The sequence below is a fragment of the Pituophis catenifer genome, unplaced genomic scaffold, assembly GCF_029215685.1.
Source record: "Pituophis catenifer annectens isolate HBS135680 unplaced genomic scaffold, rPitCat1.0.hap2 SCAF_15, whole genome shotgun sequence".
In the NCBI taxonomy this organism is placed as follows: domain Eukaryota; kingdom Metazoa; phylum Chordata; class Lepidosauria; order Squamata; family Colubridae; genus Pituophis; species Pituophis catenifer.
In genome coordinates this window covers 9,345,366-9,357,796 of record NW_027256895.1, presented here as the reverse complement: position 1 = coordinate 9,357,796, position 12,431 = coordinate 9,345,366, and the positions used below count along the sequence as shown (strand labels likewise).

The window sequence follows — 12,431 nt, the reverse complement described above, 5'->3', positions numbered from 1 at the left end:
TTAAACTGTATGGACTTTGACTCCCAGAATTCCCCAGTCAAAATATAAAACACCAGAACAGTGAATTATTTTGAAAATGCACAATATGAATGATGAATAAAATTATGAGAAGAAATTAAAATATGTATCAGCAGTTATTAGAGTAGCTAAGCCTATGGCCTGGATAGCAACATCCTCAAGGTGATGCAGTTCATGCCAGTAACCAGGGAACCTCCAGTGGGGCATTTCCTCCCAATAAGATGGAAAGCTTCCAAGACATTCTCACAGTCACATTTAGTCCCCATTTGGATTTCCAATATTGATACCTGCCATTGTCGGTTTGGATCTGAATGAGTGCTGTCTATTTTTCCCTTGGAAGAACAAAGCCAGAAGGGTATTGAACTGTATCAGATAATAAATGAAATGGAACTGGTTAGAAGTTGCCCATTCCTGGCAACTTACTGTCTCAATATCAAAGTCTATCAATTAGTATTAATTAAAGATTAATTGCTGTCCAGGTTTCCATGGTGGATTACAAGATCTGAGTCTGAATATTTGATCATGATAATCCTCATGTATGGGTAATAATCAGATTTGCCTCACATTTTTTTCCACTCCCTTTTTAAAACTGTCTTCTAAGGTGTGTGGATGGTGTGTTAGATAGTACTGGCCATTTGGAAAGCATCAATTTCATAGCTCCTGCCATTAGCCTCATGGTATGGATAATGTGATGACCCAGGATGTGGCACAAAGGCAACACAGCCAGAATATAATTACTCTTTTGGATAGGTGGATGTCCAGTCTTTTCTTAGAAACCTCCAGTGATGAAGCACCTACAACTTCTGAAGGCAAAGCTGTTCCACTGGTTAATTTTCCTCACTGTTAGGAAGTTTCTCCTTAATTCCAAGTTGCTTCTCTCCTTGATTAGTTCCATCCATTGTTTCATGTCTTGCCTTCTGGTGCTTTGGAAAAATAAGTTTGGAAAAATAAATAAGACACCCCTCCCCCCACACTTCTATGTGGCATCTTAATAAGCTAATGAAAATCCTGAAGTGTTGGATCATATTTTTCTCTTAAAATCAACTGTGAACAATAAAGGGTTCTGACCGATGCCCTAATGAAATCAGGAGCCTCAAGCAAAGTTTCAAGAAAAATCCAGTTGTTTATTAGGAGGGTCATGTTGGCACGAACCAAGTGAAGCCAACTCTGACTTCACCCAATCTGCGCCTTGCCTCTGACCATGTTTCCTCCTCCCCCAATTTTTGTCATCAGTCAAATTCCCCAATGAAGCATTTTCACAGGTCGTAGAAGTCACTCCCTCCGGTCATTACTGGTTTCTGTGGAGATGGCCCTGACTTTGGCCGGCTAAGATGTGTTTTGTTTAGACTGAGGTGCAAATTCCTTGATGCAGCTGCCGGGCTCAATCCCCCTGGCAAGGTCAGGAAAGCTTGGCAAGTTGACAGAATCAATACTCAAGAAATATATACTATCATTTGGTAGGGTAACAATAAAATAAAACAATACTACTTATAAGAGAGAAATTCATACCACCATGGTTAACTTCCACCAGTCTGTGGTACAAAATTGGAGAAGTAGATCAAACACTTCTTTTTAAAGGGCAACATTCCATGAGCAGATTTTCATAAGCCTAGAGACAAGTAAAGAAATTCTTCAAAGTAGGATTCCAAATTGCATACTTTAAGAGCAATCAGAAGAACCCAAATGTGTCAATATTTCTTAGTTTTAATTGCCCATTTCAAAGAAACATTGAAAAGATTAGTTGGAACAAATAACAGAAACACCGATAGACAAAGAACCAGAAACATTTTTATTAGGAATTTTTAATAAATCATATCCAAAAGATATCAAATATTTCACAATTCACATACTAACAGCTGCAAGAATAATTTATGCAAAAAATTGGAAGCAAGAAAGAACGCCAAATGAAACAGAATTAAACGAAAAAATTCCAGAATGCGCTGAAATGGATAGGTTAACCAAAGAAATACAAGAAAGAGAAGAATCAGATTATTACAAAATATGGAATAATTGGTTAAAAATGAGAAATAAACAAAAAATATAGGGGGAAATATTACCGATTAAAAAAAAATGTGATTAGATTAAGGAGAGGTGAAGAAATATATTATAAGTAGAATGTCACTTTGAAAAAAATGCTTAAGAAGGAAACATAATCTTTTTGTTTATATGTTGTATAAATGTTTGTTGTGTATATGTTATATTATGTTTTTTTTTATATTTATACTCAAATAATTTTTTTTTAAAGAAAAGATTAGTTTACGCTCATAAATAAATGGCATTTCCACTTTTCTTGGATTTTTTTTTTGCCATATTATTTAACATGTATGTGTGTGTGTGTGTGTGTGTGTGTGTGTGTATAAAAATATACTATTCTCAGGATTAGTAGACATTCTAAAGTTTTAGATGAACATCATAAATAATCAAAAATAATTCTGTGCTCATGATGAGACAACTTAGTTGCAAATCCACACAAATTATTTTAATGTTGCCTTTCTACCATAAAGGAAACTTGCGATGATAGATGGAAATAAAATGTCTTAAAAAGTCAATTCCTAAAGTAGAAATTTAGTTTAATTTTTTTTCTCAACAGAGCAGTAACCAAATTCTACCAGCATGTTGATAGGAATCCCAGATTCTTGACTAATGTCACTTATGTTCCATATCTATGACAGCTACTCTGATGGAATGATGAGTTATTGGACCAGTTTGAACCTGCTTTTCAGTTCCAATAGTTTCCTCCCCAACTATAAATGGGGCACCAAGAAAACCTTTCTGGGCATCATTGGAGCACTTAGCACTAATGCCTTCTACCACATTTCTGAGATTTTGAGTCTTTATCAGATTTTATCAAGTAGGAAGCGAAAATAACATTTCTAACCAATTGGAAGGGTATGCATTAGGAAAAAGAAAATTAGTTATTAGTGATCAAGGAAAAATAATGCCTATTTTTAGTGGAGGAGAAAATTCTGAATTGAGTGTCTCCTGGAGCCATGCTCCGTTTTGGAAATATCTCTTGTTTTAATGGGTCCAACACCTGAAAAAAAGCTCATGACACAGCAACAACATTGTTAAAAAGGCATTAAGAGTTGTTAACCTAATCTTGCATAGCTTCTTCTCTGGTAATGTTGTACTACTAATTAGAGGATACAAAACATTTGCTAGACCAATTCTTGAATACAGCTCATCTGTCTGGAACCTGCATTGCATATTGGACATAAATACAATTGAGGGAGTCCAAAGATATTCTACGAGAAGAGTCCTCCATTCCTCTAACTGCAATAAAATACCTTATGCCACCAGACTCCAAATTTTGGTCTTAGATAAATTAGAACTATGCCGACTTCAGTCTGACCTAAGCATAGTACATAAAATTATCTGTCATGAAGTCCTTCCTGTCAATGACTACTTCAGCTTCAACCACAACAATACATGAGCAAATAATAGATACAAACTCAAGGTAAATTGTTCCAAATTCGATTGCAGAAAATATGACTTCAGTAACAGAGTGGTCAATGCCTGGAATGCACTACCTGACTCTGTGGTTTCTTCCCCAAACCCCCCAAATTTTAACCTTAAACTGTCTAAAGATGCTGCAAAATCTCCATTCCCACCCCACACCAGGTGAAGGATACTGCAAAATCTCCATTCCCACCCCACTCTGGGGCCAGCCAGAGGTGGTATTTGCCAGTTCTCCGTACTGCTCAAAATTTCTGCTACCGGTTCTCCAGAACCTGTCAGAACCTACTGGATTTCACCCCTGAATAACACTCTCTGTAAGACTTGTATAATATTTTGACACAAGTGGAAAGAAAAACACCCTAAACTCACATTCGGTTCTTAGTGAAATTTTACATCTATGTGGTGATTTTTCACTGTAATCTTCTTCACGTTTTTCATGACCTCCCTTCTACAATAAGTACGATCTCTATAAGGCCCTGTATTTTTCAAAATCGCTGGGTTTTTTGGTTTTTTATACTGATACACCCAGTTAACGTTGTAGTCTCTATTTGATTCTATAAGTGGCTGGGAAATACTGCAATGGTTAATGAAAATTGAAGCATTAATTTTTTCCAAGCAAAAATTCTTCAGTTCCATGCTACGCTAAATAATAGCTATTGCACATCTTGTTTATTATGAAGTAAATAATTAACTTTTCCTTGAAGAGTCCAAATTACTATAATGGGTTTATCTGCTTAAAGCTCCAGAGATTTTCAGGAAAGCAGTGAAACCAGAATGCATGGCTGAAAGATGCTGTAAATGAACTCTGGTTCCATGAAGAGCTTGAGGTTATAGGAAGAATCAAACAGGGCTATTGAGTTTGTTTCCTCCAGCATCTGTTCTTTCTTTTATCAGACCAATTTCAGATTTGGGTTGTAGAAATCTCAGTCATTTCTTATTTTTGTATTTCCATTGAAGTTAAAGATTTAGATTGATGCTTTTCTCTTAGGCGGCGTGTTGGGAAAACATAGGATGCTAAGTCAGATCCATTGGTGTGGGTTGATCTGTTGGAGACCTCTTTTAGAAGATTTTTTAGCAGTTGATGCACTGTTTTTTCTGATGTTCCCCGTGATCAAAATGAAGGCACTCAAGTGTCCAGAGGTTGATCCTTTTCCAATTCCACATGAATGTTACCAACCTGGTGATGTCCTCATAGGAGGGATGGCTTCACATATCATCTATGCCTTCAGAGAGCATTTATTTTATGAACATCCTTCTCGGGAGCTCTATGGACTTTCAGAGTAAGCAAATCTCATACCTTTCTTCACCTAATGATCGTTTCTAGATATCTACATCAATTTCTTTCACTCACAAGGGTCTCAAAGAAGGCAGATAAAGTCACAAGTCAAACCAAGCATTTCTTGATTTTTTCCCCCTGAGATTTCAGATTTTATGCCTCTATGGAAATGAGGGAGTCTTTATACTATTTTGAAAAAAGTGGTACAAATATGAATTTGAATGTCTAAGGGACACCTAGATTACTAATGTCAGACAGCATATATAGCTCAGGTATACTCAAAACAATCTTTCATGATATCTAAGCTTGGTTATTTCATGCAGATATTTTATTATCAGGTTAGGTAATAAGTTTAGTGTTCCAAAGAGCATTGCAAAGCTTTTAATATGTTATCTACTTGGAAGGCAAAATATTTGAAATGGAACAATCAAGCTCAGAGAGCACCACACATTTCACAATACCTAGAATATAAATACATAAAGTAGGAATTCATAATATAAGAAGAAAATGTTCAGAAATGATCACTTATCTCCATAAAAGCAATGCAAAAATGGAAAAACGTTCTTTACAATTAACACATTTCCTCAGAAAAAGGAGGAAATGGAAGAACAAAAATGGTTAAAGAAGATTAAAATAAAGAAGCGGAATAAGTTTAGTTTCCTCTCTATGAAACAGAACACAACATCTTTCTCATTGGCCAATAATAGACAATCTAAAAATATAAATTACTGTATTTTTTAATGAATGACTTCCATGATACTTTGAAACAGTATAAAGGGAATTTAATCTTTTAAATTCTGATCACAGGTACAAATGGCTATTCTTGGTGATCAATTAATTCATTCACTTTCTAAAACGAAACATTCTTTACTTACAGTCTGATTACAAAATTCTACCAACATCTCCTTTCCTTGGCCTTTTTCTGTCAAGGAAATCAATGAGAATCAAGAAATCTTGCCCAATATTACCCTAGGGTTCCGTATTCATGACAGTTACTATGATGCAAGGATGACTTTTCGGACCACGCTGGACCTGCTTTTCAAATCAGATAGATTTATGCCCAACTACAAATGTGGACTTCAGACAGATCTCGTGGCCATTATTGGAGGACTTGGATCAGAAACTTCATCCTATATGGCAGAAGTTTTAGAGTTCTACAAAATACCACAGGTGGGTCCAGGGATGAGGAAATTTCTCTAGTTCTTAATTAGTTAAGAGCTTTTTTAAGAATTTATTCTCGTGTGTTTGTCTTCACAACAATGTGATTGTAAGGAAATCTCATTCCATACTTAGCAAGATATTGAAAATTAAAATTAACTTGCACTGGTAAAGACAGAATTCAACTTGCTGGTACTTGATCATCTTCCAATTAGAAAAATAATAACAGAAATTTAGCTGCATTTTCAACCCTGTTGTACTGGAAACTAATTCATGAAGATGAACAGTTGGAAGAAAATCTAAATCACCTGTTGAATATCTTTTTGCTTTTCTTTTAGCTCCCATATGGATCCTTCCCTCCAAAAGAATTTCATATCAGTAAATTTTCTTCTTTTTATTTTATGGCACCAAATGAACGTCTTGTATACATTGGGTTTATCCGATTGCTTCAACATTTTGGATGGAAATGGGTTGGACTCTTTGCTGTCAAAAATGAAAGTGGAGAACACTTTTTGAAGAAGCTACAGGAGATGCTTTCTCGTCATGGAATCTGTCCAGCCTTCATACAAAGAATCCTTCCGCAGCTTCCATTGGATGACATCCATACATTCAATGATATACTTAAAGGTTTTTACATACATTTCACAGACATTAAAGCAAACATATTTATTCTCTATGGAGAGTCTTATACACTTCTCTGGATGTTACCTCCCATATTTTTAAGTGATCCTGAAGATAAATTAAACATACCCCTTAGAAAGGTATGGATCACAACAAGTCAAGTGGACTTCATACTAACAGCAAATGTAAGGACCTGGAATCTCCAATTGTTTGATGGGGCCATTTCTTTTCAGATACATTCAGATGAAGTTCTAGCCTTCAAAGAATTTCTGAAGTCTATAAACCCCTTTTGGAGACAAAGAGATGGATTTCTAAAAGGGTTTTGGGAGCAAGCATTTGACTGTTCCTTGTCTAATTCAGAAAGACCAACAATGGACATGGGAAAATGTACTGGGGAGGAGAATCTGGACAGTCTTCCTGGACCTCTCTTTGAAATGCAAATGACAGGTCATAGTTATAGCATCTATAACGGTATCTATGCTGTGGCTCATTCTTTGCAAGCTTTACTATCAAAAAAATCCAGTCAGAATAAAATATGGGTGAATAAAATCCCAGAAGCTCAAGATCTATCACCTTTTAAGGTAAAGTTGTCCAAGAAATGTGAAACTTTAACTAGAAAGTGACTTGGATCACAAAATGAGCTGAAACATGTTTTCAGGCACAATATATCATTCCAATAGCTATGATTAAATCAATCAATCAATGATAAATACGTAAGGAAATGTTTCATAGTATGTTTTATCCAACTATTCTTTAAACATCAAGCTGCATACAGAAATTTGCAAAGAAAGGAAAACGTTTTATAGAATGTTTTATCCCACTATACTTTAAACTTCCTCCTCCTCCTCCTCCTCCTCCTCCTCCTCCTCCTCCTCCTCCTCCTCCTCCTCCTCCTCCTTCTTCTTCTGTAGCTGCACCCATTTCTTCAAAGCATTTCTTTCAACAACTCAGCAGGAGAAACAGTGTCCTTTAATGAGAACATGGAAATTGCAGAAGGATTTGACATCATCAACATGATCACCTTTTCAAACAAATCCATCCAGAGAGTGAAAGTTGGAAGATTAGATCCCAATGCTGCAGATGGAAATGAATTGATTATGAATGAAAATTTGATTGCATGGCACAAAGATTTTAACCAGGTATGGGTATTCTTGAATGGGTCAGATTGCTGCATACATTTTCCTTAAAAAATGTATCATGTTCCTCCATTATACCCAGTGAAGAAAAACTTGGTGAATCTCTTTGCAACTTTTAAAAAATGTTATTTATGAGGTATTCCAGTTTCTTATTTTATTTTTTAAAGAATATGCATTTCAAATGCCTCTAGGCAATTCTTGAATGGCACAAAAGTTTTAATGAAGTATGGACTGCAAGCATGTGGAATGTTTATATTTTGACATCTTCTTTAAACAATGAAAGAAATAGCTTAAATTATCTCCAAGGGATCTCTGCTGGCCATGATTCCCTTCATAAGATGATTAATTACCTCTATTTTCAAATGATTAACAACTCGGCAACTAATGGTGCAACATTTTTCATGTTATGAACAGGTTCTTCCAGTTTCTCTGTGCAATCAAAACTGTCATCCTGGATCTTGGAAGAGACAATCTGAAGAGAAAAGCTTTTGCTGCTATGATTGTATGCCGTGTCCACAGGGGAAGATTTCTACCAAGATAGGTCTGTTATGAAATCCTTCAAATTTTGGAGACAATGGCTGCAAACAAATTGTTTTGTCATAAATTACGATTTTTTTTATTTCTTACTAAAGATGATGTTTTCCACCTTCTAAAGCAGGGGTGTCAAACTCAAGGCCTGTCATGCCCACAGTGACCACGGCTACCCCGAGCCACACACACACACACACAAAACCCTCTGAGTTCAAACACAACCCTGATGCGGCCCTCAATAAAATTGAGTTTAACCCTGCTTCAAAGCAAGGAACAAAGGCAATCCCTATAAACCTCAGTTATTAATAATCTCTCATATTTGAAAATACTAAGATGCTTCGCAAGATCCCAGCATTCATGTATCCAATCTTTTCTCATATGACATTTTTGCCTCAGAATTCAAAATCCAAATGATTTATTTGGGTCCCTTGTTGTCACCTGCAGGCCAAAGTATACATAGTGACCAAGGTCAAATTTTGGCCCAGCCATCTTTTATATGGTGGTCATCCAAAGCATTGTATGACACTGTAATAGAGAAAATTGAAAACTATCTGCTTAACTATTGTAAAATTGGCTTAAAAAGTGTAATCATCAATATAGAAGAGAGGGAAAGAGAGATAGAGAGGGAGAGGGACTGCAACCCACCTTATTTTCTAAATTTCAGAAATTCTGATTGGAATTTCTGAATTTCTGACAAGGTCATGGCTAAGTAGGATTGGAAGGAATGTCAGTCTTCAAACAATATTATAGAACATATTGGAAAGAAATAGAAAGTAAATGACTTTCTTTTTGATCTTTTTATCCAGATACAGAAGATTGTTTCAAATGTCCTGAGGATCAGTATCCAAGTCAAAAGCAAGATCGATGCCTTAACAAAACAATGAGTTTCCTGTCCGTTGAAGAACCTTTAGGGATCAGTCTGGCCTCAGCTGCTGTTTCCTTTTCCTTCATGACAATCAGTGTGCTTGGAATTTTCCTTAAGCGTAGAGATACCCCCATTGTCAAGGCCAACAATCGGGACCTCACTTACACATTACTCATTGCCCTTCTGCTCTGCTTTCTCTCTTCCTTGTTATTCCTTAGTCAACCAGGGAAAGTAACCTGCCTTCTACGTCAACTGGCATTCAGCATCATATTCTCAGTTGCTGTTTCTTGTGTGTTAGCTAAAACTATTACTGTGGTTGTAGCTTTCATGGCTACTAAGCCAGGCTCTTCAATGAGAAAATGGGTGGGGAAAAGATTGGCTCTTTCCATTGTCCTTTCTTGTTCTTTTTTTCAAGCATGTCTTTGCATTCTGTGGCTGACAACATCTCCTCCATTCCCTGAGTTAGACATGAATTCCCTTACAGAAACCATGATTTTGCAATGCAATGAAGGCTCCACCTTCATGCTTTATTGCGTCCTTAGCTATCTGGGCTTCTTAGCTATTGCCAGCTTCATTGTGGCTTTTCTTGCCCGTAATTTACCTGGCAGCTTTAATGAAGCCAAGTTCATCACTTTCAGCATGTTGGTTTTCTGCAGTGTGTGGATCTCCTTTGTTCCAACTTATCTGAGTACCAATGGAAAAGCCATGGTGGCTGTGGAGATCTTCTCCATCTTGTCCTCCAGTGCTGGGTTATTGGGATGCATCTTCTTCCCAAAATGCTTCATCATTGTTCTTAAACCAGAACTAAACACTAAGAAAGGACTAATAAAATGATCTTATTGTATCTTGGGCATGTTGTATTTTTCCCGAAAATACTGAGTTTAAATGAGATAGTGATATTCAATTAAGAGTTAATTAAATAATTTCAGAGTTTATTTATTCATTTATTTCTTATGGCATATAACGAATGAGCAATATTTCTCAACCTTGACAGATTTAAACTGTATGGACTTCTACTCCCAGAATTCCCCAGTCAAAATATAAAACACCAGAACAGTGAATTATTTTGAAAATGCACAATATGAATGATGAATAAAATTATGGAAAAAAATTAAAATATGTATCAGCAGTTATTAGAGTAACTAAGCCTATGGCCTGGATAGCAATATCCTCAAGGTGATGCAGTTCATGCCGGTAACCAGGGAACCTCCAGTGGGGCATTTCCTCCCAATAAGATGGAAAGCTTCCATGATATTCTCACAGTCACATTTAGTCCCCATTTGGATTTCCAATATTGATACCTGCCATTGTCAGTTTGGATCTGAATGAGTGCTGTTTATTTTTCCTTGGAAGAACAAAGCCAGAAGGGTATTGAACGGTATCAGATAATAAATCAAATGGAACTGGTTAGAAGTTGCCCATTCCTGGCAACTTACTGTCTCAATATCAAAGTCTATCAATTAATATTAATTAAAGATTAATTGCTGTCCAGGTTACCATGGTGGATTACAAGATATGAGTCTGAATATTAGATCATGATAATCCTCATGTATGGGTAATAATCAGATTTGCCTCACATTTTTTTCCACTCCCTTTTTAAAACTGTCTTCTAAGGTGTGTGGATGGTGTGTTAGATAGTACTGGCCATTAGCCTCATGGTTTGGATAATGTGATGACCCAGGATGTGGCACAAAGGCAACACAGCCAGAATATAATTACTCTTTTGGATAGGTGGATGTCCAGTCTTTTCTTAGAAACCTCCAGTGATGAAGCACCTACAACTTCGGAAGGCAAAGCTGTTCCACTGGTTAATTTTCCTCACTGTTAGGAAGTTTCTCCTTAATCAGGTTGCTTCTCTCCTTGATTAGTTCTATCCATTGTTTCATGTTTTGCCTTCTGGTGCTTTGGAAAAATAAGTTTGGAAAAATAAATAAGACACCCCACACACTTCTATGTGGCAGCTTAATAAGCTAAAGAAAATCCTGAAGTGTTGGATAATATTTTTCTCTTAAAATCAACTGTGAACAATAAAGAGTTCCGACCGATGCCCTTATGAAATCAGGAATCTCAAGCAAAGTTTCAAGAAAAATCCAGTTGTTTATTAGGAGCATCATGTTGGGACGAAACAAGTGAAGCCAACTCTGACTTCACCCAATCTGCACCTTGCCTCTGACCATGTTTCCTCCTCCCCCAATTTTTGTCGTCAGTCAAATTTCCCAACGAAGCAATTTTGCAGGTCAAAGACTGGTCCGGTCATTACTGGTTTCTGTGGAGATGGCCTTTACTTTGGATGGCTAGGATGTGTTTTGTTTTGACTGAGGTGTAAATTCCTCGATGCAGCTGCCAGACTCGATCCTCCTATGGCAACTTTGGAGCTGGTCAGGAAAGCTTTGCAAGTTGACAGAATCAACACTCAAGAAATAAGCTGCAGACTATCATTTGGTAGGGTAACAATAAAATAAAACAATATTATTTATAAGAGAGAAATTCATACCACCATGGTTAACTTCCACCAGGCTGCGGTACAAAATTGGAGAAGAGAAGTAGATCAAACAAAGATCCACTTCCATTTAAAGGGCAACATTCCATGAGAAGATTTTCATAATCCTGGAGACAAGTAAAGAAATTCTTCAAAGTAGGATTCCAAATTGCATACTTTAAGTAGGATACCAGATTGCATACTTTAAGAGCAACCAGAAGAACCCAAATGTGGAAATATTTATTAGTTTTAATTGCCCATTTCAAAGGAAGATTGAAAAGAATAGTTTATGTTCATAAATAAATGGCATTTCCACTTTTCTTGGATTTTTTTTTGCCATATTATTTAACATACATACATACATACATATATATATGTATGTATGTATGTATGTATGTATGTATGTATGTATGTTTGTATGTATGTTAAATAATATGGCAAATATATATATATATATATATATATATATATATATATATATATATATATATATATATATATAAACCCTACGAAGAAGTAAGAAAATTGATATTGTACCTTTACAGGGAGGATACATAAGATATGGGTGTGGCCTACTGATGAAAGCAAACGAGCTAGAAATGGATCTATTTAGGTCTCCCACCTAGCAGTAAGAGCTTGCTAGCTGTTAGAAAAGAAAAAAGCCCAGAATCGAGTGGATGTGATTCTACTGAGCTGGAGCTACAAAAAACCTTGGTTACGTAGGGAAAACCTGGCTAGAAGAAAAACACACATAAACCCTACGAAGAAAGAAAATATATATATTTATATATATATAAATATATATATATATATATTTATATATATATAAATATACTATTCGCAGGATTTGTAGACATTCTAAAGTTTTAGATGCACATCATAAATAAT

General features: G+C 36.0%; 1 protein-coding gene across 1 annotated transcript; it reads left to right on the top strand.

Moving 5' to 3' along the window:
* The first annotated feature begins 697 nt into the window (after positions 1-697).
* Positions 698-9,898, top strand: LOC139324322 (vomeronasal type-2 receptor 26-like). The gene is made up of 6 exons (XM_070954045.1): positions 698-844; positions 5,684-5,923; positions 6,250-7,113; positions 7,444-7,671; positions 8,083-8,209; positions 9,006-9,898. Exons 1-6 carry the CDS (start codon positions 698-700, stop codon positions 9,896-9,898), a joined length of 2,499 nt encoding a protein of 832 aa, XP_070810146.1.
* The last annotated feature ends 2,533 nt before the right edge of the window (positions 9,899-12,431 follow it).